This window comes from Calonectris borealis, chromosome 2, assembly GCF_964195595.1.
Source record: "Calonectris borealis chromosome 2, bCalBor7.hap1.2, whole genome shotgun sequence".
Lineage (NCBI taxonomy): Eukaryota > Metazoa > Chordata > Aves > Procellariiformes > Procellariidae > Calonectris > Calonectris borealis.
In genome coordinates, this window is record NC_134313.1 from 52,901,484 (window position 1) to 52,929,446 (window position 27,963).

The window sequence follows — 27,963 nt, forward strand, 5'->3', positions numbered from 1 at the left end:
CCGGCAGTTCTGGCATGGGAAGAGAAATCACTGAAACCTTTTTTTTTCCTTTTTATTTTTCTTTATTTTGGTAGAAACTTTTTGTGGTTTGTTGCTCTCGTGATTGTTTGTTGATGTTATAACTCTGTAGGTGTTTGATGTCCATTAATTTGGTATTTGTTTTCCAGTATGTCCTGTCTGTCCTGAAATTTACCTACCCTACCCTTTTCCAAGGGTAAGTACCATTTTAAGAATACAGTTGTTTGAAAAGTAACTTTAATCAGTAAATGTCTTGCTGTTCCATGCTGAAGCTAACTTTAGTATTTCTTGTCATTACTGGCTTTTGCTGTCTATAGAACATACTTCATGAGGCCTTAGTAAAGCATTCATTAATGTGTCTTGTTTAATTTTTAAACATCATGATGGTGATGTAATTAAGATATATATAGACTCCATAATTTCTCATTTTTTCTGAAAGTCTTATGCTTCAGCATAGAAAAGTAGCAATTGGAGTACAGCCTGTCTTCTGTGGAAATGGCACTCATGGATAATGTGCAGTTGTAGTGCATTCTTTCGCTATGCTAATGAAAACCAACCTCAAACCCATGTTTAGGCGTACACAAATACCATGATGCTTATTTTCATGTTTAGCCTTCGTTGTAACTCTGCATCACGAGTCACTATCATACCTTAGTGATTGTAATAAGAAATTTAATGTATTGTCAAATATCCATATGTACCATCAGTGCTGTTAATGATTTGTGAGACATTTAGTGAAAATCTGGCCTCTTAGAGTCAAGACTTCCCCTATTTGTTCTTTTGAGGTAATGGTAAAGTCTGAAGACACTGGATATCTTTAATTCCTTTACTGCTGCTTAGCATGGCTTATATTTTTGCCTGATGTGCAGCCCCAGGACTGCGAACAACTCTAGGAATAATTGCCTTGGGAATCTCCATTTTCTTTGAGTGTACTCAGCTCTATTAAATAAGCAACGAATGCTTTCTTCAGTTCCGACACACACACAGAGACTGTCTCTTGGACAAGGCTTTTATCATATGAGGAAAGGGTTTTGAGTAATGTATGTAAAATGCAAGTGTGGTAAAACAGTAAAAAGGCATATTTCAATGGCAAGCAACTGCCTTGTGGTATCTGTGTTACCACAGTTATTTCCTTTTTCTGTTATGTGGAAATGCATCTCCGCATCTTAGTATTTTTCCAGAAGTTCTGGCTTTTAAAGGTGACCTTTCCTTGAAAATTAAGTGGCTCAGATGCGCTTTCATTTAGAGCTATGACAGATGAGCAAAGGAGGAGAAGAGTGTTATTCTCAGTTCATGCTGTTATTGTTCGTTGTCATTGCTGTTGTTCCCTATATAATCTAAGACTATATTGCATAGGCTAAGTATCTGGAACTGTTACTAACTTCAATTTCTGTCCTTAAAACCTGAGACAAGAGGAAATTCTTCACAATAAAGTTGATGGGAATTCATCACTGGCTTGGAATAGGGCACGGTCAAGCCTGCAGCAAACATCAGGGATACCTGGCTTTTAAGCTCTTATATGCTCCTCATCTAAAAAAGGTGAAGTGAGCTGTGATAGTAGCGCTGAATATTCATCATACCCATTTGGGCAATGAGCTCACTCTTCTTTGACACTGTCCAACTGTATGTAATACTGCATAGAGTGAATATTTGTTTATTTGCATATGTGTGAGAGAGATTTTAAATAATTGCTTAAATGCATTGCAATGAATGGGAATAATAAATAAAACCACTTCTATAGCTGTTACAGATGTATAGCTATTATAATATAGCTATAGCTGTTATAGATGTAAATGTGATTTAACATCGTAGTATAGTACGTCTGTGTGAGCTATGCTAGATGTTCAAGGATCCAAGAAACATGAAATATGTCTCTGAAAACCACTAGCTTAAGCAAGAAGGAAGCTAATAACTTGTTTTAAAGCTTAAAAAAAAATCACTGTGTATCATTACTAATTTTAACTTATCTGCAAGCATTTCTAAGGCCTCACATACTATTTCCCTAATAGACTGAGGAACACCTTTATGGTGGGATAAGTCAATGCAGAATGTATATAATTGTTATATACCTTTTCAATGAGAAAACTGCAGTATTGTATATGCAAGGTTATCTGGCTGTAAAGATGTTTTCTCTAGAGGCTCTGAATCAGAGGCTTATGCAGCATAATGATGTTATTGTTGATGACACTTCACTTGGTGCTTGCTACACAAGATGCAGGGCAGGGGGGCGAAGCAGTCTGAGTTTGAGGGAGTTTGTAATCTAAGCCCAGCATGAATAACCATGGGAAGTCATAGAGCTAATGTTTGAAACTACTAGGACTACACACTTCATCCTTGAGGCTTATTACTTCAGCTGAAGCAAGTCTTTGAATCCTGAAATCATGTTTATTTGTTCTAACAATAACAGTTTATGTATGAAAAGATATTAATCTCTTGTCACAAACCTTGCCTTACTTGCATCTTCAGATCATCGTGGCTGTAACATCACTATTAGTATTGTAAACCTTGTGTGGGAAGAGATGATAAAATGGGGATTTGGTAACATGACTAAGGTAATTGTGGTAGATGGTAATTTACAAAACATTTGAAACAGGAGGTGGAAGAACCAGAGTATTAGAAAATTTGGAGGAATTTCTAATGAAAATGGAAGATTCAAAGGGCAATAGTGGCATCCCTGGTAACCTGGAGAAACAGTAGATAACTAGAGTCATGGGTGTGCTGTGAGAAATTCCATGGATTCTAAGATCATGCTCCATGTGGTTAAAAAGGACAAACAATTCAGAGGTGCTGGTTTTTTTCTATTTCAGGTGGCAAACATTAGTGGGTGGACTTCTGCTTCATGTCTCCTGGAAGCTGGGCTGGGTGGAGATAAACTTGTGTTCAAGGTACTGTGGGATTTTCACTATCTACAAAATATTTATTTTCTGTAGCTGGGTTACAACATAGTTAAGTTGGTTGTGGAAGTTACTAACTTGCTAAAATATAAGTCGGGGTGTGTGTGTTTGTATGTGTTCTGCTTCACAGGTGTAGGAGAGATCTTGTGTTTTAGCCTAATGAATGTTCAATGACACACAGTTCAACTGATTACTGATACAAAATAGATTCAATTTAACCTTGGTAAAACAATCAAAAAAGTATAGCCGTTAGTGAAAACTGTAAGGATAACTTATTCAATCATCTGTCCACATCTCTTCACTGGATTATTTTATAGTATTATAAGAGAAACCTTGGTAATGATAGTTAAGAGCGTTGACACACGCTTTCTCCAAAACCTCAGTGCAGTGAAGTCCACAAATGTGATCTGCCTTTTTCTCTAAGAAGTGTGTCCCGTAAATAGGAATCATTCACCCTTGCCTAGCTCTAGCATTTATAACCGCACAGCAAAAGCAGCCATTGCAGGCAGGATTGATGTAATAATCAAACTCCAAATTAAAAGGTGCTTTGTAGACAAAGGTCATCTGCGTAGACTGAGTGTGACAGCAACTCAGAAGAGTTGTCCAGCATACTGTACTCTGCTCGGGTGGATCCATTCTGCGGTATGGAACATGGTGTATCTTTTTTATTTCGCAAAATGTTATAATTTATAAAATGTATGCCCACAGCAATTGTTGAATCTCGATCTCTGGAGACATTCAGAACTTTACTGGACAATGACCTGAGTAATGTGACTTGAGTCTGAAGCTGGGGGAGATTGGACTAGATGACTGCCAGAGTTCCCCTTCTAATCTAACTTTTTTCAGCAATTCTGTATTAGCAAGTGACAACTGATGAATTTTCTGCTTGGGATTTTGTCTTGCAAAACTGAATCTCCTCATTTGGAATGAAATCCTGCATGTATGTCAGAAGAACCAGACTAAATTCTGTTTTCATGTCCATGCAAGTGACTACATCACCGCTGAAACTTAAGTCAAGTTGTAAATGGAAACAGAATTTAACTTCCTATCTTTCATCTGCAGTGTAGATAAAATGAGGATATTGGTGTAAAAGCTGTCAATGATATTGGTAGAGGCAGGATTAGGGTCCAAACCTTGCTTTAGTGGCAGTTACTGATATATATGTTATTATCAAATGTATATTGGTTATGCAGATTTTGACTTGACAGAAGAGTCTAAAGGGCAAAGGAATACAGCCATCAGATGATTACTTTTGCTTTAAATCATGAAATTAAAGAGGTTGAATCTTTTTCCCCAGCTTGGAAAAGATATTTTAATTTTTTCAAAACTTGGAAGACATTAAAGAAAATAATGGACAAGAACCATTTTCTGCTGTTGAAGAGGATGTTTTTATTTGGTGAAAAATTAGTTTGTGTTTTGACGATGGAGACTTCAGGCCACTAGATGTCAGCACACTGTAGGAAAAGTGATTAAAATACATCTTGAGAAACCTCTTCATTAGTTTAGCTAATACAGAATGTCTGTTCTAGAATAGACTGAATGAAATGACCGGAATTAATTGACATGTTTTGGCTATAATTCAGCCAACTACTTAAGCATGAGTTTAAATCTGTCTTCAGAAGAATTAGGCACATGCTTTAATGCTTTGCTGAACTGAACTTGTAGCATATATCTCCTGTATCAAAAAAAACCCCACAAAACCAAAACAAACCCTGCAATTCCCCCCCAAACCAACCAAAAAACTCCCCAACAAACAAACATAATCTCTCAAAGCTTCTGTGTACCACTTCCTCTCAACCTCCTTCCCCCTCCAAAGGTTATTTTTCTTAGTACTACCACTGGGATAAGGGCATGTCTGCCCTCCTCCCCCTTACAGAATATTGGTCTCTGAATCAAGCTGGGTTTTTTTTGTGTGTGTGTGTGTATGTGTAGGATACTTAAGAATACCATATCCAGTTCTCAGTCTTGTGATGCATCAAATAATAAACTGGCACCCATTTATTTGTTTATTTCCAGAAAGTCTCAGTATTTCTGACATGTGGACTGATCTCATATGCTTTCTGAGCCAGTTCAGGTTATCCCAAAGTGTATCAGCAGAATTATTTTATTACATAGAGATCATCACTCGTTGTCTAAAGTCTGGAATACTAGCTTCGCAGTAAAGACCAAATAAAAACATATTACTTGGAGTAATTTCTCTTAGGTTTTGTGGATATCCTGCTTTTCATCTGCTTTCCCCCAGTACTCCCAGTTGTAAGGGACTGTCACCATCATTGTTGCTTCTAAAGGGTGAATGGTGACTGTATGCAAAACTTGCATATAAAGCAAGGGCTCTGTGGAGCACAGAGGAATATGTGTAGCATCTGCATGATGCTTCCAGAGCTGCGATCTGCTGCCCAGCTTCTGCCTAACCCTCGTAGACACATAAGTCCTATGTGTTCTGGTTGGCATTTCTTGTAGTGCTGAATTTTTCCCACAGCTAAGCAGCAGCTCAGAGCCTTGCTTAAACCAAAGCTCCAAAGTGTGGTTTAGGGGAAGCAACCCATTGACTTTAGTGGGCTTTGGATCTAGCCCTACAACCGCAAGCTCATCAGTTCTTTTATGTCACTGAGCTTTCATGTTTTGCATGTACATCACTGTATTGCCAACATAAGAAGCTACTAATTGGTTTACATATGAGACAGATTGTTGGTGCTGACGGTGTAACATCAAACATCCATGAATTCTTTTTCAGTCCTGAAATTCCCACTTGGCAGCATAAAATTGTACCCTAGCATCATGGAAAAAGCATCCGAAGTCCTTTTCCATTGCACTTCGCAGTATTGCATTGGAGATGAAGATACATTTGGGATTCCTAGAATTTAGTGGTGGGGAACATGAAAGAGTGTTATGTTCTAAATGAAAATTCGGTTTTCATTGTGTATTCCTTTCATCTTTCCCTCCTTTCTTTTCTTGCCTTCCCCTTTCTTCCATTTATTGCAGTTCCAATAGGATGAGGGTCTTTTTGTTAGTTCCTGATGTGAACTTGTTGGTAATGAGGTATGACAGTTTTAGATCCTGGTCTTAGTGAAATTCCTGTTGAAGTCAATAACCTTAAAAGGAACAGTGTTTTTATAAAAAATGATGGTGACTATCCCAAAAAACAGAAGAAATATTTATACCAGTGAAAGGATCTAAAGATGACTCTATTTTCATTACCCTGGGTTTTTGATCAAGTATCTTAGAAAATTATGTATAAAAAAAAGAGGAAATTTGATGTTTAGGTTTTTTTCCTTGTCTGTGTTTACATGAATCTTTGGGCATGTTTTATCTTCATTCAGACTGTTCTGATTTCATCGTTTAGTGGTCTATTCTTCTTGTGTTCCATGAAGTGTGGTAGTGTAGCGGTACCTATAATTACATTTTAACTCTTACATGCTAGTTGGAAGTGTAATCCAAATTAAGGAACTACAAGCAGTTTGCTTTGGTTTTGAGAATGAGCATTATTCACTAACATTTTCTTGACTTTAGATCAAAGCTTGGGAAGAGTGAATGGGGGTAGCAGTGTCTTCAGTCCTGGGAAGCCTTTGGATCAGGCCTTTAGATCACTGCTACTCCTTTCCTCCCTTGCTCAAAATCTTACATTATTCTCTCTGAAATTTACCACCTACCTGATCCCTTTTTCCCCTTAAGTACCAAGACCAAAAAAGGAAAAGTGCAAATTCTGAAGCCCCTTCTCAGAACTGAAACCTGACCCTACTGCAATAACCATGGCTAAAAAAAAAATCAGATCAATCTGTGATGACTTCATTCTTCCATTAGTTGTCAAACTGCCTCTAGGAGTTTGGCTTAGACAAAGGAGTATCATTAGGAAATCTCAAGAGACAGGCTCCCACAGAGACAATCTGATCTTTAGGAAGAATCTCTTTGTAAATCTGGCTGAGAAATGAATGTGTGGGTGGGCAAGTGTATTTGTACATAGTGAAAATGTGTGCTGTCTGTGCAAGTATGCCATTTTCTGCCTTCATTTGTCAGTTTTTCTTCCTTTTACAGCACATCAAGGAAATTAGTTGAAATTTCTCTCCCTTAAAACCAATAGGAGTAATTGCTATGAAGCAAACAATTTTGCAGGGAGAGGAGCCAGGGAAAGAGTAAAAGAAAGAAAATATATCTGCAGATAGCTCCTACCTGGCATTAGATGAAGTGATTAATTTCTGTCTTAGACTTCTTTACTACATGGGAGGAATTCTGGACAATCAGACAATGAATTTAACATGCACACCTTTGGAATATATGTACATATATATGTATTATTATATTCCTTGCAAGCAACTGTTGCTGACTGTATGTAAACAGAATGTGGTGAAGTAATGGGATTTTAATTGTTTTCACAGGTCTGAAGTCCTGTCATGGCTTCCTGCTTCAATACTGTTTGTTGGCATTATTTATGCTGGCTCTAGGGCACTGTCTAGATTGGTAAGAAACGCACAAGTAGAAGTCAGTTCTTTATTACCTCTACTTTATGAGCAAAGAACATTCCCTTCATACAAGGTTTTAATGCTGTTCCTGGGTTGGGGGGAAAGAAGGGAGGAGGGGTTTAATAATACATACATTGTTAATGGTGCTAGAGCAGCAGTCCAATCCTACGAAGTCTAGAGCAGTATCAAAAAACACTTCCATGACAGTCCAAAGCACTCAGCATCTCTCCAGAGTACTCAGTGTTTTGCAGAACAGATCCTCAATGGTCTCAGTTGTGCAAGTAGGGAAGAAGATGAAGAAGTTCTAGCTGTAACTTTGCAAAAGGGGGAATGGGGCTGTGGGATCTGTGGGAAATCCTTCCAGGAAAAGGACGAAGACCATTCCAGTGAGAGGCTTTTGATGCTTTACAGGATTTGAAAAAATAAATTGAAAGTTGGAAAGAGATTAGGGAAGAGGTTAGATTAATCAGTTTTATGATCCATTTGAATCACAATAACCTACCAAATGTTTAGAGGATATCAAATCTGCTTTCATTAAAGTTGAATGCTTTTTACTTAAACGATATAGTCTTTCTTAAAAAAAAAACACCACCAAAAAAAGAAGCGGTGACATGAATTTTTAAAAAACAGCAATATTTTACTGCTGTTATGCAGTCTGTAAGGCCAGATTCTGCACTAGTTCCCTTCTGCATTCTGTCAATGCTTCTTAATCTAATTCCAGAGCCAGCTCGCTCCTGCCAGCTCCTAAGCCCTAAGAAGGATCAAAAGGGAATTTTTGACAAGATTCTGCTTGTAGTAATCCCTTGAACATCCCAGTGGAGAGGTAGGGCAGAAAAGGACAGGAGGTCTCTGTCGTCACAAACAAGCCCGGGGGCCTCATCTCAGACCCAAGTGACATTTGGAAAGCACAGGCATGTGCTCAGAAGCCCCGTGCCTTCAGATTAGCTCTGTTTTGGGGTGATTGCATTTACTTCCTCTTGGTTCCTTGTTAAAGCAAGGTCCATTGGGCTTCCCTGGTGTAAACTGAGCAAAGATCCCTAAAGAGAGTCCTGTCTGGAAACAGCAAAAGCCTTGGCAGCAGCATCTTTTCTGTCTGCTCATCTGGGAGGTGGAGGAGGTATGAATCACATCCTCTCTGCTATTCCTTCTTACTTCCTAGTCATCCCGTAAGTTACCTTGTTTCCCTCCCGTCCCTGCTCTGGTCATTCAAGAGTGAGAGGCACTGGAGTGGCAGAGGGGCTGTGAATGGTTTTGATTTGTATGCTTTCTTAAGAAGCATCTTCCATTTCTGAATGGCTTTTTGTTGTACATGAATGGGGATCTAGAGGCCTAATTCTGTGGCCATTTTAGGAGGAGAGACAAAAGGACAAGTAGTCTTAGGCCATAGTTACTATGTAATGCCTTGTACTGGGGCTAAATTAAATCCTACGTAGAAGCTTTACTTACAATAACTTTGCGTACAACAATTTTATGAGACAGTGAGAAGGAAAATTGTCTCTCCCAAACTCGTACCTGAATTGGCTCACCTCAGCAGCATATTTGAATTAAGTGGGTTAATTCCTAAAGGAGAAATTACATGCACTTTTTTGATCAAAGCCAGGGAGACCCACTTTCAAACATTCCTGTATACTGGCAGGGCTACAATCTTAATCTCTGTTTGTGCCTCTCCCGAGAGGTGCTGGCAGTCTCCCCTACCCAGGAGTTCAGGGCTGGAACTGGAGGAGGGCTGTTTAGCTCTGGACTGTGATGCATTAACAAAAGTATGCAGAGCTGCGAGGGGAGGTTTGTACAGAGTGTATTCACCCTGCCTGCCCAACCAGTAAACCTTTCTTTTCATAAGCATTAAGCCCACTCACAAATTTAAGAAATACTCACATCAAAGACAATAGACATATGGAGAAGGTTAACTGGGCTAGGCAAACTGGAGCCATTGTTGGCTCCAAAACACATTTGGAAGAGCCAAAAGCAGGGGGGAGGAAAGAAAAACCCAATAAATTGGCTTCACAAAAGGAAGAATGTAAATTCTGCTGTCAACTTTCCTTATGTATAGTTATTTCTTGTATTTCCTATTATTGTGTCAGGCTCAGGATGCTTATGTTAGATACTTCTGGTTTTATGTTCTCAGTTGTCCAGCAACAGGGTTGAGAATTGGTTTTCAGAATTTGTGAAGCTGGGGCTGACAACTTCATGCCAGTTGTGTTTCTGTGATTTTCATTCTTTGCTAATTTAGAGGTGTTAAAAGTTATCTTGGTGTAACTGTTGTGTTTATGGATCCACCCAAGTTGTCATTATGACTTAAAATGTTTAATTAGCGATGCTTATCCAGCTTTATGGGAATGAAAAGAAAAATCCAGAAAATACAGATTTCTGAATACAAAGTCAAATTTAAGAGATATTTGCTGCTTACATCACCTGATACTTAAAAGGTATCAACATCACTGGGAAATGAACTCATTCTCTGCTGTGTGATTTAAATACTATACACAAGTGGGGAAATACTGCTTCCTAAAACTGCCTTAGTCTTTGGATTATCTTAAACGGAGCAGATAATTGCTTCTGTTTCAACTGTCTGAGAGACCATGGATCTGATTTGGAGGAAGTATTATGAACCACTAATTCTGGTTGGGTTTGCCTGGGGCAATGGGTGTTTGATTCATTATTGTTATCATTGGGGTTTGTTTCTTAATGATTTCATGTTGGGATTGTGTCCAGATACCTCAGTGGGTATAATTTCAACATCACTTGTGCATGAACTATTACATTTCTACCCTAATTTCGGGCAGCTCTTCCTAGCAGTAACTGAAAGCAATCGCCTAAAATCATCTTGCCCATAATTCTGTTGCACTGTATCTTAGTACCAGCAGACAGAGATGGGAAAACTAATGAGAACTGTTTACTGTGGAGGATGCAGTGATTTGAACAAAGAGGCAAAACTAGAGGCAGAAACTTAGAGTAAATCTCATCGAGGTAGCTGTGTACAAACAAACCGACTGAGCACTCAAAAGTGGGAGAAGAAGCAAGCAGGGTCTGCATTTAAAGATGCCTGTGCCATGTAATAGTGATTGGAATGGGTCTAAGTCCCTTTTAGGAGATGTGACATGGGTTTACAGCTTAAAAAACAACACAAAACCCAAAACCACAAACATGTGGGACAGCTGTCCCTAAGAGGAGTGCCCCTTCCTATGTTCTGGGTTGATTTGGGCGTTTTTATTCTCTCCCAATGGCAGCCAATCCCGGTGTTCCTCACTGTGCACAACGCGGCAGAAGTTATAACCTGTGGGTTCCAGAAGTTTGTGCAGAAAGAGGTAATTGATCTGTTAATTGATACATTCAAGGTACCTCCTTGATATAATTGCCCTATAACAAGACACCTAATTTCTTTTAATACAGGCATTAGTGCCGTATGCTTTTCTAGGCTCGCTGTGATAGCTAGTCATTAATGAGACCCAGAGAGAGCTTTGCTGTTGACAATTATCTATCTTGATGTTTTCTTTTCCCCTTTAGTTGATGAAACACTGCAAACTGTGTATTGACAGTTTGATCTGCATCTTTAAGACTGACTTGGTCCTGCTTGTTTTTTCCTTTTGAAAATTACTATCGCCCTTCTCTCATGCCCCACGTAAGAATCTCATTGTTTGAGCACAGAGGGAGGAGGACTGGGTCCTTAGATCTGACCAGTATAATCTATCTAGTATTTGATGTATTATATGATTATAGATAGATCATATCTTCACATGAAATGCAGGAAAAACAGTGCATTTTTGGATTTGTTTTGGATGCTTGAGAACCTGTCCCAAGACCTATTAACGTCAGGAAAGTAATTCCTGCTTCCCTTAGTAAGAGCTGGGTTTGTTTCTGACAAACTGCGTTGGGGACCCTTCTTTTTAGGCTATGAAATAGTTTTCTAATTGACCGGAGAACTGCTGCGTGAGGTAACACTGGGAAATCATTCATCACAAAGTTGTTTCTACAGTGGCCCCTGGCTTGCTGTGGAAGGGATCTTCCTTTCATTACCTCTGATGTATACGTAGAAGACAAATAAATGGCCATGTTTGCTACTCCTAACAAACTGAAGAGGTCACTAAGGTTATGCCTAAGGGACATAGCAGTGTGTACCATGGCATGTCCCTGTGGCATTGTCCTCTGATTAGTGTCCCTGTCAAAGTGTTTCATATTTTCCTTCTAGCTCATGTGTTTGTCTCCTCTCTTGGAAAGCAAAAGCATTACGGATAAGGATAATGCAAATACAGGTCTTTTCTGGAAAGCTTCTGCAGAATAATTTTGGACCAAAGGATTGGGAAACTCTCATGAGTTTAGACCAAGACTGATTTGGCTGGGTTAGTACCTAATTAATTAAGAATACTCAGTATTTGAGTACATACGATACATAGTTTTGGTATAGTTCAAGTTAAGTTTGAGGACCAGGTATAAAGTTCATGTCTGGCTTTAGGTTTACCTACTGGTAAGTAATCTGAAAATATAAATCAAGTTGAAGTAGGCTAATCTGTAGTCCTGGTTCTTATTTTGAAATTAAATTTGCTAAGCTGTGCTCAAACATAGTGGGCTGTTGAATGTTGCTCACTGGATTTTTAATGTGTTTGGTGCAGTAAGATCAGCTGTCATCACTGTCCTAGTTTTAGAAGGAGAAAGCACTATTTCACCATTTTTATTTTCAAATTTTAATTTTTTTAATCATACTTTCTTTTTTACAGCAGACCTCTCATCTGAAAGTCTGTAGGTAAGCTTTTAAAATGGCTCAGATTCAGATTCAGACTTGTTTTGGCTCCAGCTTCTGTATTTGCTTCAGATAATGGCACACCAAAACAATGAAGAATGTAAGGCACTTTCCCGTGGGCGGTGAGCCTAAATTGCAACATAGGAGTAATTAAATATTTTTAAAATGTATTTTCTTTTTTTTTTTTTAACAATTGCTTAAATAGATACATTTTTTTCTTCTTATAAAAATAAAAAAAGCCAGAAGGCCAGTCTTCCTCAATAACAAAGCAGTGCTTGTAAGTATGGTTTTGGAAAGGAGATAGAAATCAGGATTGCAGTTCCAGTGGGTAATCTTAAATAGTAAGAGAAAGATAATTAATGTGATAGAAAATAGCTAAAAATGCCTTTCCTAAGAAAGAAAAGGTGACTGATACCCAGTTCTGCTAGAATCATTCAGATTAAGCTACACAACCTACCAACCTTTATTGGCCCTAGTTGGTTAGGCTTCAAAAAGATGGTAGAAAGGGACAAACAGAAGTCGGCCAGTGATGTGTTAAAAGTTTCATTCTTGCCCCCCATCCCCTTGAAGAACACATATTTGTTGTCCTCCACATTCTGTAATCTGCTAGCTGTATTTAGAGTGGATAATATTGGGTTATTATTTAGTGTACTTAGAGGCACCGTCTTCCTAATTTCTACCTGTTGTTTCCATTATCTGACTTACTGTGGCCTTGTTTTCACCACAGGATTATTGTCGAGGATACCAGGTTTTTTATCATCTTTATTCTATCTTTTCCTATACCCCTAGAGAGCAGGAAAATAAGCTGCAAAAGCAAATGTTTGTTATTATTGATAGTGACAGTCCACAGAAATTCCGTATCAGTGTATTCAGTGTAGCCTGTAGAAATACTTACTCAGCCACAGGTTAAGAATCTGTTTAGTCGAAGTCAGTGGACTAGGGGAGGACTTGTGCTGTCCTTAAGCCATTTCTAGCGTAATACCGCTCACTCCCACTTTGCTCTATGTCCTGGAGTTACACCATAACTTTTAATGGAGTCACCTGTGCTGGAATTGTTGTAATAGGCATTTCACCTTAATGAAAGAACTTTTTTGGTAGCCATTCACAGCCAGGTTGATTTTGGCTTTCTGAAGCAGCCTAGGGAAGCCAAATGGCAAGTGAAGAATAATATTCCCTACCACAAAACTTGTTTTCATCGTTGCTGACATATTTTGCGCTGCTTCTCCTCTCATACAGCCTTGCTATGTATGAGTTATGAAGAATGCATGATGTAAAACCTAATTTTGGTGGCAGAAATTCCTTTTAAAATATGGAATAAAAATTGAACAAATGAAATGTCAGTGTAAAACTGAGTGGAATTGCCTATACTTTGCTGAGAGTACAAATCCAGGTTACGAGCTTTTGGACTTGTTTGTTTTCTCTTCTCCACAGTGTGCTGTTCCTCCTGGTTGCAGCAGTGTGCCTTCCTTTATGTGACACACAGGTGAGCTCTGCTTTGTAAAGCAGCTCTAGTTAGACCTTGATGTTTGACATCTTGTTAGCATATGAGGGATGCAGCTTTTACTTGCAAACTAGGGTGGGATTCTTGCAAAGGAATTGTAAATTTTGCCTATTGCTGTGTGGTAGTCTTGCTGGTTTTAATGTGTTTGCATCATGGTAAAACCTCTGAGCAGTGCAGACATGCCACTCTTCGGTGAAGCTGGTGGCTGGGGAAACCATAGTTTGAGTTCATAGAGGGCTTAGAGCAAATCACTTAGGTTTAAATTAATTACGTGTACTTTCAGGAGGTTCCTAAATTAGCTTTGTAATCACTCTACGTGCTTTCTGTAGCTACTGGAGAAAGAAAGGAAGTACCTCCAGAGAGTAGCTCAGTCCAGCAAAGATCTATTCCTTGGAGGTCATTTTCTCTTTTGGAGACTTAGGAAGGCTACTTCCTTGTTTTAGATACTTTAGTTAATATCTGAAGTCAGGTGGGATGAATCTAGGAACTTGTCTGGATGCATCTGATCGAATGTAGCCATCAGAAGTGTTGCACCTGTACTAGCTCCCTTCATAGTCCATGGTGCAGAGCAGGAACTTCTGGTGTATAATTCATCTCCCCTGAAAGCAGACATCTAAAATATGCCAGGTGAATTCCTCTCAAAAATGTTTATTTTTCCCCATGGATTGTGAAGAGAGCCCACCTTGCTCAGAGGCAGATGTCTGTTTAAAGCACTCTTGGATATTCTGTGGTTAGTGAGAGCCTTGGGGAGAGAGACTGCTTAGCTCCTGCAGGGGCTGAGAGGGGAAAAGAGACAAGACAAAAACCTTAGTGATGTTCCTCTGATCCTCTTGCCTCTCCCTGACTGCCAGTACAAGACTAAACAGACTGGGGTCCGTGTTCTCAGATGGTTTAAAATGGTGTACATATCTGAAAGAAATAGAGCTATCTTTGCCAAGACTAGCTGAGACCCTGGGTAACTGGCATATGCCAGGTCTCTAAGTGGGACAGGAAAAACTTCAGTCTTCCTAGTCTTCTTTAGTCATCTTCTCTTTCTTTGTAGCATAGCTCCCACTCACTGTGCTTGCTTTGTGAAGCTAACTGCAGGGAAATAACGATACGTATGTTTACATGAACGTGCATATATTTATGTAGATTTTCTTTATTGCAGTTTGATCCAAATGGTTATTTATGGGCTCTAATTCACTTGATCTGTGTTGGTAAGTAATTTTCTTTTGGAAGAAGAATTAGGAAGAGTAAATGTGTTGGAGGAGCAAATCAGCTTTATTATGAAGTTACTGATATTTAAGGTTCCTGATGTAAGAAACACTGGGAAAGAATGCAGAAGCTCAGTAAAGATAAAATGCGTCCCTTTTATAGCTTCTACTTTGAAAACAACAGCAGAATAAACTAGATATTGCAGTCAGTTAACAGCGGATGAGAAAATGTACATACAATTTTAATCAGCACTAAGCTTTTCTGGGAGTTTTTGATGGTTGCCTGCTAAGAGACACCTCTTTCTGAGGGGAGAAGAAACATGAAAAAAAATAAGGAATAACTTGTAGTTGGAGCTTTATTGCACACACTGATTTTATTTAAAAACCAATAAAAATATTCTAAAATATCATGGAATGTACTCCCAGAGGAAGGATGTTGAAATGTTGGGGGTTTTTATGCAATCATATGCATTTTTAAAAAATTTTAACAGTGAGTTGCATGACCTGTCAGACTTTCTTTTGTCTTTTTCCGACTAAACATTGATTTGGATAAATCATAATTCTTCCCTGAAAGTCTAGAAACAGCCAGACCCAGAAAATCTGAAGAAAACAAGAGTAATAATTTTTAGCTAGGAGATTTGTGTCTTTTGGAGCATTAGGCTGGATAATAAGGGACTTGCATTTGGTTCTTAACTGTCCTATAGACTTAGCGAGTGACTCATTCATATGTTAAGTCTTATCTGCAAATTAGGGATGATTCCTTCTTTATTTTGCCTATTCATACTGTGAAATTTTCAGGGCAGAGGTTATGTGTTTATATGTGTTTGTATCTAGGGAGGTCTAGAGATCCCATTGGAAAATGTTGTTAACATACAGATAAGAAATAATACATTTTTTTCCCTTTAGGAAGTGTTATATGGTAAACATTTGCTCATTTAGATAAAACAAAAAGCTAAGGGTTTTTCACTTCAAATACTTGTTCGCTGTAACGAGTGATGTTACTGCTTTCTCAAAGCTGAGAGGTCTCATTTGTAAAGCACTGCTGTGCCACGGAGATGGAAAGCTGCTTAGAGAGTCTTCAGGAGACCTCTTCTCTGTGCTTGAAATGTGTAGGAAGTGCCAACATAATATTTATGGTTAAAATACAGCTTATTTCTATTTCTCTTGTTTTTGAAAGTTGTTGATATGACTGTTGAGGTTTTTTTGTGTAATTAGATTTCCTATCAACTAACACAGAATAAAGATGCTATAAGAAAGGGCAAACAGATCATAGAATCATAGAATCATTAAGGTTGGAAAAGACCTCTAAGATCATCCAGTCCAACCATCAACCCAACACCACCATACCCACTACACCATGTCCCTAAGCGCCTCATCTACACGTCCTTTAAATACTTCCAGGGATGGTGACTCCACCACTTCCCTGGGCAGCCTGTTCCAAGGCCTGACCCCTCGTTCAGTAAAGAAATTTCTCCTAATGTCCAGTCTAAACCTCCCTTGGCGCAACTTGAGGCCATTTCCTCTCGTCCTATCGCTTGTTACTTGGGAGAAGAGACCAACCCCCACCTTGCTACAACCTCCTTCCAGGTAGTTGTAGAGCGCGATGAGGTCTCCCCTGAGCCTCCTCTTCTCCAGACTAAACAACCCCAGTTCCCTCAGCCGCTCCTCATAAGACTTGTGCTCCAGGCCCTTCACCAGCTTCGTTGCCCTCCTCTGGACACGCTCCAGCACCTCCATGTCCTTCTTGTAGTGAGGGGCCCAAAACTGAACACAGGATTCGAGGTGCGGCCTCACCAGTGCCGAGTACAGGGGCACGATCACCTCCCTGCTCCTGCTGGCCACTCTATTTCTGATACAGGCCAGGATGCCATTGGCCTTCTTGGCCACCTGGGCACACTGCTGGCTCATGTTCAGCCGGCTGTCAACCAGCACCGCCAGGTCCTTTTCCTCTGGGCAGCTTTCCAGCCACTCTTCCCCAAGCCTGTAGCGTTGCCTGGGGTTGTTGTGGCCCAAGTGCAGGACCTGGCACTTGGCCTTGTTGAACCGCATACAGTTGGCCTCAGCCCATCGATCCAGCCTGTCCAGGTCCCTCTGCAGAGCCTTCCTACCCTCCAGCAGATCAACACTCCCGCCCAACTTGGTGTCATCTGCAAACTTACTGAGGGAGCACTCGATCCCCTCATCCAGATCATTGATGAAGATATTGAACAGGACCGGCCCCAAAACTGAGCCCTGGGGAACACCGCTCGTGACCGGCCGCCAACTGGATCTAACTCCGTTCACCACAACTCTCTGGGCCTGGCCATCCAGCCAGTTTTTTACCCAGCGAAGAGTATGAACTAACTTATCGCACAGTTAATCAAGACAAAGCAGTAAAGAAAGGATATGTGTTCTACCCTTCAGCTTGGCTAATGGAGGCAGAATTGAAGACATATATAACATAGTGTTCTACTGGATTTGCTTTTCATGTTCTGGTTTTCTTTGTGAATCAAGAAAAGCCTCACAAAGCCTTGAAGAAAGGGTCTGAAAAAATAGAGCCTGAAGCTGTATTGTTCCTTCCTTGAGTGCTTAAAGCTTTTCCCAGAATAGAAATGGGAGCTAACCAAGAGGTGGGTAGGTCAAGAATGTAAAGAACCTGGAGACCCTAGAGCTGAGAGAACTCTAAACAGGAAAGACGGCTCAGAGCCAACAGCTGGAGGAGTCTACGTAGATGAACACATCATAGAAGTTACCCAAAAAATGGGGTGGGCTGAAGAACCCATTCTGCGACACTTTTCTGTAGGTATTTACACACACATGTCCACACACACTCTCTCTCTCCTTTGTAGTTGCCATTAGCTAGGAGTTGTCCCTTCTTCAGAAGGACTAGCAGAAACACATAGCATGACAGTACTCTGAGGTGATAACACTTTGAAAACCATTAATTTGAAGCAATAGGTTCATTTTACTCATGGTTTAGGCATCCTTTGTGCCGTGTTACTAAACTGTAATTCAGAGGGGTTCCACGTCTCCGGTACCACAGGCAAACAAGCTGTTGTTTGTCAGAATGATTGCATGTTATGGCAATTACACATGTCATTTCAATTACAGGGGCTTACAAAGTATTTCACAAGTTATGGAAACCTAGCTCTTTAAGGTAATGCGTTTTCATATTCTTTTAAAAAGAAAGAGATTGCTATCAAAGAGGGTTAGAGACACATCTGTGTAGCAGTCAGGTAAACTGTAGGGATCTTTGTGTTATCAGTGTGAGCTGGGTCACTCTTGGTTAATCATTAATGACTTCTCTTGCAAGAGGAGTCTTATTTATTGTTGATAACAATACCATGTGGTTATTGATAGTTATACTGCTAACTTGAACACTGAATTAGTTTTAAACAGTGTATTATCAAAGGATGATGACTCAGTCCTGGAAAAAGAACCCCTAATTATTGGCACAGGCATTAAGAGGAAATGTTAGTTTGTGTTAGCCTTGAAAGCTGCATGGTTTGAATCTGTCAGTATCTCCCTTTGTGACACAGTCTCGAAGGTGTTTAGCAGCTGGTGACTTGCCACGGGACTGGAATGGCTGAGTACCTTAAAAACCTTGAAACCTTGCACTAATCCCATGTGCATGTTAGAACTTCAGCCAGACAATATTTGTTTTGAAAGCAGGTGGCATTACATGTTCGCAGTGTCTATAATCTGCAGTTGTCTGTATGGATGGGGATGGATATGCTGCCACTGCATATTATGTATATGTACATAATATACATGTGCGTATAGGATACGGATAAGCTTATTTATTTCAAAACCATTTTCTGTCTCCTTTTAAAGGGTCTAAATTTTAGTCAGTCTCACTTTATCTTCACTTTAAATGAGACTCCCACTGACATAGTAACCACAGAAATAATGTGCAAATGATGTGTAAATTAATATGACAATTAACATATTGGTAATATTATAATATTAATAGATTATGGTTATAATGTATATAATTATAATATAATGTTAGTATTACATAACATTGTAACATGGTGTCATGTAAAATATAATATTAATGTTATATATTATAGAATATGAATATTATGTAATATTACAGTGTTATAATACTACTTAATATACTGATCTCTTATATCAAATGAACTGCATTACTAAAAGAACACTTTTTTTTTTCCCCTCCTCTCCCAGTGATCTGGACCAACAGTACATCAACTATGTATTCAGGTAAAATGAATAAGCCTTTGATACACCATAGCAGGTTTTATGTGGTATATGTTTTCATTTTCAGCTGTGGCTTGTTTAGGAAACTCATAGCTACCACTACTTAAATGTATTTATTTAGCAGGACATTCACTGAAAGAACAGTGCTAAGCTGAATGACTTAGCAGCTGAATTTTTTTGGCTCTGGTTATAGGTGAACATGCCAATATACACCTGGGGAGGTAACGAGGTGTTAATTATGAGTTTTTTAATCACCATGTGCACAAGTGATCTATCATTTCCAGAAATAATATTTACAGAGTAACTCCCTGGCAATACCCCACTTCAGAAAATAAAACTTGTACAAAATTGCCAGAAGGGGAGGTAGTGATTACAAAAGTACGATGTGCAAAGAACACAAGCAGTAACTGATTGTTCAGAGTGCTGTTAGTGGGATTGAGTAATTCAGACTTTCAGTTGTTTTTCTGATTTGGAGATACAAAAGTGGCTTGTTATTTTGTAGTTAGCGAAAGAGCCTGAGTCACTGACCAGACTCCCCTGCGGTTTTTTTATTAAAAAAAAAAAAGTCAGTCCTTTCCTCAAAAAGCCATCATAAGCCAGAACATTTGGTGTGCATGGGTTCTGGTAGATTTTTGTGAGGCTTTATTTGAAGCAAGGCATATAGAGACTTTACTAGATTCTCCTCCATCCATAATCACGTCTCGTATATGTTGACTTCTTTTCTTGGAATGGTAGCTGAAGTTGTGTGGGAACACTATGTAGTACAGATACTAAATTCTAAGAAAGGATGGTCAAAAGGAATGAAAGAGAGTGCAGAAGCTAGGAATAAGCATAACAAAAGTGAAGTTGTGCTTATCCATTTAACTAGGTCAATGTGTGTTCTTGTATGACCATATTAAAGATCCTTGATAGGAACACATCAGGGACACCACTGTAGGACGGTTACTTCCCTTCAATTCCCATTTATCTTGTGAGCATCATCAACATGGTAATACTGTGTATCTCTTTCTATCTTAGTTCAATCAAATCTCCTATTTCCATAAATAAGTAATGCAGGCCTCTGATTTTGCGTTTTTGTGATTCCAGTGTCTATTCATCAGGGTCCCACGTGTTCACAATATCTGAATATCAGTTTGCTTGAAGTAGGATCTTGTTTAAGTCAGTTGTTGTTTTCCATCTACTATGAAGTGCAAAGCAAATCAATTTTACTCAAAGAAGGTAGTTGTGTTTATTGAAAGTGTTTTGAAGAATTAGTCATGGAACTTGCAAATACGCTGCTGTGTGCAGAAATAACCCATGAAGTCTTGAATGAGCTGTAGCTATTTGTCTGTGTTAAAGGGAGAATCATGAAACAAGCAGTAAAATCAATTTTTCGTTTGGCACTTGCCTGACTGTGGCTCTCAGTTGTCATTTAAGTTGAAAACTGCATCTGGGCCTGAACCTTTACCTTCAGATTTTGGCTGAAGGTCTTAATTTTGCAGCTTTGATTGAAAAGTCAGGGCTGGGTTCATGCTGTGTTAGTTGATGGTATCCTTTGAAGTCTGTGGAGTTGTGTCCAGCAGAGAGCAGGAGTTCCACGTTACATGGAAAGTATTATTGATTTAGAGGCTTTTGAAAGGGAGAAACGTCTCGCTAAGGAACTGTGAAGTGCGGTGGTATTTTAAAACTGTTGTTTTGGGAAAAAAAAACCAACCAAACAAAAAACCAACAATGGAATTGTGCAAATTGGAAGATGGCTTTTTTTAGCATCTGCTTAAAAGCAAAAATATGTTATCAAAGCTTGCAAAGATTTTCACCATTAAGGGGCTTAAAGGTCAATGTAGTTTGCAAGATGATGGTGCAAAGCAATTGCTGGAAAATAGGTTACTTAAAGGAGGTAGAAGACTGGATGCTCATTTGTTTGGCTTGGGTCTGTGGATATCTATATGTCTATGTATCTATATATGTAGGTATGTGTGTATTTCTATATGTTAGAGAAGCTCGCACTCCATAGCATTTGGAGCTCGTCTTGTCTAGGGAAAACAAATAGTACCATGGGCAATGGGATAAATTGAAATCTGATGTCTTTCTGAGTTTTGTTTTGTCATAATAGCGGATGATGTTTCAAAGGGTGTGAAATTTGGCGGAAGCTCTTGCCTTGTTTGTGACCTCCATGATGTGCCACTGCCGTGAAGGTCCTCCAATGTCTAATGCGGCTGAAATCTTTCTGCCGTTTGTCTCTTTGTGAGACCTCTGTGCATGTAGTTATCTTGGAGATGACTGTCACTTCCCAAATTTGAATGAAGCTGGTCAGCGTGTTTGAGAGCTATGTAGAGCTATGTATGTATGTGCACACACAGCTTTATTGCACAAGCTTAATTTTTGTAGAAAACAGTCTAAAGTATTTTTAAATCACACTGAGTGGAGGGCATTTTACTCTGAACGTTCTCTGAATAAGCGCTAAGTCCTCACGGGCAGTTCTGGGTCAGAATTACTGTAAACGTGTGCACCCCCTGTCAGAGGGTGCCCAGCACTAAATTTTGTGATTTAGCAGGTGTTAAGGTATATGCTGCTTTCCCTACTCAGGGCTTCTCGAGGACTGTTTTGGCCTTGACAGGATCCCAGTTCCACCTCCAGAACAGGACAGTCTAACGTGTACTGGTGGTCTTGTCTGTACAGGGACCTATGATTTATGAAGGAACTTGCTAGTGTGGTATCAGTGCAACTTTCTCCTCTTAGCACTATTATCAATAAGCCTTTATAGCTCCTTATTTCTAACCTAGATCAGACAGCTGACATGCGGCTGTGCGCGGAAAAGAAAGCAGCTGTGTGGGCACAGCCAGATAAGTGTTTAGAATCATAGAATCATAGAATCATTTAGGTTGGAAAAGACCCTTAAGATCATTGAGTCCAACCGTAAACCTAACACTGCCAAGTCCACCACTGAACCACGTCCCTAAGCGCCACATCTACACGTCTTTTAAATACCTCCAGGGATGGTGACTCAACCACTTCCCTGAGCAGCCTGTTCCTGTGCTTGATAACCCTTTTGGTGAAGAAATTTTTCCTGATACATAGGAAAATATATAGGTTTGTCACAATAAAGGCTGTTCAAAGCGTTTCTGTTCGGTACGAAAGCACAGTTGTACTCTGAGTGTAGAGATGCCTGGATAGAGCAGATTAAAAGTTCTGCCCCAAGGTACTGGATGTTAGAATATACCAATAGATTAGATTAAAAAAAATATTTAGATTAAAAAGAAACATTAACTGTATTGGCTCTGTTGGACACTTCCAGAGGTGCAACTGAAATTAGCAAAGTCTCCTAACATATGCTGTCCCTACATGCCATGCACTATTTCTTGTTTTAAAATCTGGAACAATTTGGGAGGGGAGAACATCTTAAGCAAATGTACATGAATGGGAACTTTCCAGAACCAAACAGATCTGAAGAAATATTTGCTGATGTTGAAAGTGTGGCGTTCTTCTCACTTCATCACTTACAGCATGATTATTCAATGGCTTTTAAAAAAGGAGCCAGACCAGGAACAAGTGTAGGAGGGAAAGCAGAGCTGTGCTATGCAGAGAAGGGAGGGGTGATGTTGCTTCTCAATGCCCAACCCCATCCTGTTCATCCATCTCCCTTTTGTTTAAGCATGTGGGGCAGGGAGGGGGAGGAAGAGAAGAGGGGAAATGTGCTTCCAAGAATCTCCCTCTAATCCTCCAGTCTTGTTCCCACCACCTTTTTTTACTGCAGTATTGTATTTCTCTGCACTCTGCCTTCTGCATTAGTGTTCTATTTCCTAGTGGTTTTTCCAGTAATCTTGCATTTTCTTTTATTCCTTTCCAGTCCCCCACTTTTTATTAAGGAGGGAGCCAGATTTCTCCCCCCGCAGCTAGCTGGCAAGGGGTAGCGTGAGGCAGGGGTGGGTAATAATGTCTACCTGGCATGTTGAGGGATACATAATGTGTCTTAGAAGTGGGTCAATGGCTCATCTTGGACTTTCTCCTATGCTGAGGCAGGCAGAGATATATTACTTCTTGTGGAGAACCTGGAAGAAGGTTTCAGTACATCCCGGTATCTGTCATTGTCTGATATTTGTTCACAAAGGTAGCGTACCAGTCACTGGTGAGGAGAAAACAAAGACTTACAGTGGGAGAGTTTCAAATGGTGAATAAATGGCACTGACAAAGGTGTGAGGTAAAGGCTCTACTCTATGCAGCTAAACTACATCTGGCTTCTGGAAGAGCTGCTAATCTGTCACTTTTGTGAATTAAAAAAGCTGCAGTAGATTTTCTGCATTAGGGAAGGGCAGCTTTGCAGGCATAAATTGCTGTTCTTGCTGACAAAACCTCTTTTTAGCCAGGAAGAAAACCACGGGTGACCCAGCCCTCAGTATTGAGTACAGAGGAAAGAGAGAGGAGCAGAGAAATCCGGCACAGGGATTTTGTTTTTGCTGCAGCTTGATGTCCAGGCTGTCCTGCTGGAAACCTCTGAATACCTAATCTGGTTTTACAACATCATGGTGTCTTTTCTACTGATGTTCTCTTCAGAGCAGAGTTACAGTACAGCTTTAATGCCATCTAACCCATTTGCCTTAACCTGCCCTGCACTTCACAAAGAAGGTTTTGTTTTCCTCCTATGTTTTCTTTGGATCGAGGCCTGGGATGACTGGTAGGGTTATCAATTCCTCTTGGTTGCAGAAGGAAGTTTCTCTCTGAGCATTTCCCAATCTCACTGGGTTTTTGTTTAAAAATTAATAATGCAAAAAGTAAAAGTGGAGAAACATGGCTTGGTCATAATTCTCATCACTGTTGATACAGTTTCACTTGCCCTGCCAGTCTCCTGTTTTCTCTGTTATTCAGTCAAAGGCAATAGGCCTTCGCTTCCTTTTCTCTCTTTACCAGGAAACTGAGGAATTGGGCCTGTTTATTGTGAATTCCTCTTGGTGTCCCATGTGGGGAGAGCAGGAGGGGCGGGGGGGGGAATTGCCTGTAAGTGATCTGCTTTGCCTTGTTTAATATCTTTGTGACAACCACATCTTTTAAAAACAGGTATAAATATTGACAATATGAACATACTGTACTAGCTGATGCCTTTCAAAGACATCGTATAAAACGTTAAGCCTAAAATACCCACCTGCCTGTCACTCATGAACCGTTTCCTCCTTCAGCCCGTTGTCTCCCACAGCTGATTTCAGTGACAAGCTTCCCCTCGAGGCTTCCTTGGCCACGGGATTGCCATGCTCTTTGCAGTTCCTTTTGCTACCGGTGTCCCTGCGAATGACGCTGGGATTCATCAAAGCATGCCGAGGGCAGGCCACCAAGTGCAGTAGCCTGGTCACGTAGAGAACTGGGACCAACTGAGAGTGAGCAGGCTTGGAAACAGTAGCTGTGTTAACACTGGAACATGTGGTTTTTTAAACTTTGACTCTTATGCAATATATGCACATCCCTATAAAGCGGACATTGGTACGCACACAGCTGAAGTTAATTCTAGAACAGAGAGACACTCAAGTCGAGACACAAGTACAGTTCTCTATAGATTCTGTCTCAGTGAGGTCACCAGCTGGCTGAACAGCAGGTCTGTTGAAAAGGACTTGGGGGTAACAGTGAATGCTGAGATCTATATGAGGCAGTAGTGCATGCTCATGGCAAATTAAAGCAAACCATGTATTGGGCTACATTAGAAGGAGCATGCCCGTCAGACCGAGAGAAGTTATTATGAGCATTGCTGAGGCTGCAGCTGGAATACTCTATTCAGTTTTGGGCTTCCCAGTTCAAGCAGGTTACTCAGAAACTGAAGATCTTGCAGAGGGCTCCTGACATTGTCAGGGACTTAGAGCACATGGCCTACTGCAAGGAGAGTTTGAAGGAGCTAGTTTTGTTGAGACTGGCAAAGTGGAGACCAAGGTGCAACCTAACAACTGCCTACACCTTCTTGAAATGGAGTTGCAAAGATGACAGAGCCAAACTCTTCTAAGGAGTGGCAGATGGTATAACATGGAACAACCACCATAAATTGCAGCTTTGGTGGTTTAAAGACGGGACATCAGGAAAAACTTCTTCTCTAGGAGGGTAGGGTGGCCCTGGGGCAAGTTACCCAGAGACGCGTGGAATCTTCATACTGGGACGTTTTTGAGACCTGCCTTTTTGAGGCAGAGCCACAGAGGACATAATCAAGTATTGGTGATAGTCCTGCTTCAGGTGAGAGTTTGTATTAGGTGACCCCGGAGATTCCTTCCCAACCAACTTTGTTTTTTTTTTTTTTTCAAATTGATACTTATGCCTCAGTTGTTCTGCTTAACTGGAATAAGTTTCACCATGAAAAAACAAACACAAAGCTGTCAATTTATAATGCTCAGGCCATATCATAAATTCTGTAGTATACAATTAATCTTTTTTTATTTTTTAGTGTGGTGCTGTTGGCCTCTGCATCCCATCCAGCAGGTAAAGTGGATTGAGTTGTTCCTTTTTTAGGTTTCCATATTGCCTCTCTTTTCCATGCATGTTTTTAGAGGCCAAACCCTGTAGGATTTTAGCCCTGGAATTCAACAGGAATATGATCAATAATATGATATTCTGTAGGAACAGGAGAGGAGGGTATATAACACTGTAATTTGCATGATGTTTACTAATACCTTTCTTAGCTGCCCTTTGCAAAGAAGCAGCATGGGACAGACAACAGCTTTTGAGGTGGTGCATGGTAAAGAACAAGGATTCCCTAGATGAATATGTCCTCTTCAGAGCAGTGTCCCAGCAGTCCATATAGAACTGAGTTTCCTTCTCTGCATTGCCCTTAATGATCTGCAGAGATTTCATTTTGTTGCTTTCATAAGATGTATCCCATTACTTGAGCCCATGGCAGGATTTGTGGTAGCAAAAGATCAAAGGCTAAAAATGGAGAAATTGAATATTTGATGGTGGCTAATATTCCTGTCATACTGGTGTTTAAATAGTTAGAAGGATAAAGATGATCATCTGTTGCTTTCACTAGACATTTGCTCAGTCAGAAAAACAAAGGAAGAAGCATTTAAATAAACATAAATTCCCCCTTTTGCCTGGTGGTGCATATTGTGTGTATAACACTCCCCCACCAGGATAGACAGACATGTTAAGCAAAACAGGCCTGCATTTCAAAGTGTGAAAGATGGAGCTTCCTCCGAATCTGCAGAGCCTGAAGGCCGGAGAACTCCTGGGAATCATTGCTACCAAGAACAACCCGGGCCCAGGTTCCTGGAAATGCAAGTACTCAAGAGCTCTGCTTGGATCTGGGAGAACTTTTTTAAACCTCTCAACTTGCTCTGTGTGACAGAGTTCAAATGCCAGAGGGGGAGGCAACCAACATATGTCTGTGTTTCCTGTTGCTTCAGTAGGAACTATCACGAGCTCTGTAATAAAAGAAGTGGATATGATGCATGTCTATCCACTGGCAACTGTCGCTTAAGCAGGATCTTCCGTATACTAGCAAAGAATACTCTTACGTATCCCTTTCCCCTTTTTCAGCCAAAGGCAGGAACTGGCTAGAAGCAAGGTCAGAGAGAAATCATTAAACACACTAGAAATGTGGAAACCATCATAAATGAAAAGTCAGCCAGCTGTAAAGTCTCAAAGGAATGTTAAACTAGTAATGTTCATGTAATTGCTGTTCCCCTGCTTGTAATAGTGGGTAATTTTTTTCCCCTGTGTTCCATTGAGTATATTGCTTTGTCCCTCAGGTGATCTCTTCAGTGCCTTGGACTTTCCATTCCTGTACTTTTACAGGTTTCATAGCAGCTGCTGCGCCAGGTAACCTCTCTATAACAGGATGTGAATGTTGTCAAAGTAAGAGATCCCACTGACTTCCAACCTTGACTCTCAGTTAAAAATTCTGGAGCATGCAAAACCTTAGTTATACTAGTTTCTGCTGGCATAAGCCAGTAAAACTGCAGAGAATATGTATCTGTACATATCTGTGGATATGCATTTGAAGGCCTGAGATTCAAATGTGCTGGAAGTATATGTGTTTATTTGAGTGAGTGCATTCTGATCAGGGGAGTTTCCAGCCACCAGTAAAATAGTTTTTACCTAAAGTAGCAAAGCTTTGATAAATAGCATCTCTCAAATGCTTCTCAAGTCAGATTAGCCCTTGTAAAACTTGCTATTTGCAGTGATTACAAAGTATTAGTCTTCAGCAGTATATGGGTGTACATGGATTTATTTGCCTCTACATCTTGTTATTTGGCAGAATGCTTTTTTTGGGTAAAAGGGAAAAGCTTTAACAAGCGTTCCTTTATTTTGAGTAGCAAAAGTTCTCTGCCCAGTAGTGTAATTCTCACAGGACAATGTAAATATGTTTTCTATAGGTCTTAATGATTTCAAAAAAATTTATTCCTGTCTTTCCCTTCCAGTCTTGAAATAAGAGTATTTTCTTTTTAGAGGGGAAAAATATTTTCATGCTAACTGATAGCAAAAATATTTCCTGATTGTTAGGGATTTTCTTAATTGTATCTGGATTTTCCATTAAGAGAGGACATTAAAAATGATTGTTAATTAATTTCCCTATGTACATAGTTTTTTGGTACAAAACTGGCTTTTTTCAGGGGTGGACTATCCACACTACAAGTAACTTGCAATTAGATATTAATGAATAAGTTGTTCCACGGTAGGTAGGTGAAATCTATTTCTTCTTGAAGGCAAGGTCTAACTGCAGGCACTAATGGATGTCTGCTTCAGTACATGTATAGTAGATAGCACTGTACACTACAGCAAGTGGAAAGGAATAGTTAGATGGAGAAACAAGCATCTTAGTTGCTCTCCTACATCTTGTAGTTTGGTGTCTTTGTAGACATAAAGGATTTGGAGGAAAACTTATACAATGTAAAGTAAGGGTAACTGATGCAGCTAAATCTACTAACTGCAGAATGTCTGAAGCGTTAGCAGTAAGGTGCAAAGTGCTCCATTTATTTAATAAATAAATCGGTGTTAATTGTGACATCAATATTTC

The 27,963-nt window shown here is 39.9% G+C and overlaps 1 protein-coding gene across 2 annotated transcripts in view; it reads left to right on the forward strand.

The window, feature by feature from the left end:
• Positions 1-27,963, forward strand: part of SLC35D4 (solute carrier family 35 member D4) — a 58,371-nt gene that overhangs the window by 2,338 nt on the left and 28,070 nt on the right. The window contains exons 2-12 of one of the 2 annotated variants that reach the window (XM_075141987.1): positions 168-214; positions 2,826-2,903; positions 7,286-7,367; positions 10,597-10,674; positions 12,082-12,107; positions 13,536-13,587; positions 14,756-14,804; positions 17,892-17,937; positions 18,969-19,004; positions 25,393-25,427; positions 26,696-26,765. In XM_075141987.1, the coding sequence (XP_074998088.1) occupies positions 168-214; positions 2,826-2,903; positions 7,286-7,367; positions 10,597-10,674; positions 12,082-12,107; positions 13,536-13,587; positions 14,756-14,804; positions 17,892-17,937; positions 18,969-19,004; positions 25,393-25,427; positions 26,696-26,765 (599 nt within the window). The remainder of the gene's footprint in view (positions 1-167; positions 215-2,825; positions 2,904-7,285; positions 7,368-10,596; positions 10,675-12,081; positions 12,108-13,535; positions 13,588-14,755; positions 14,805-17,891; positions 17,938-18,968; positions 19,005-25,392; positions 25,428-26,695; positions 26,766-27,963) is intronic. The other variant, XM_075141988.1, reaches the window with a different exon arrangement.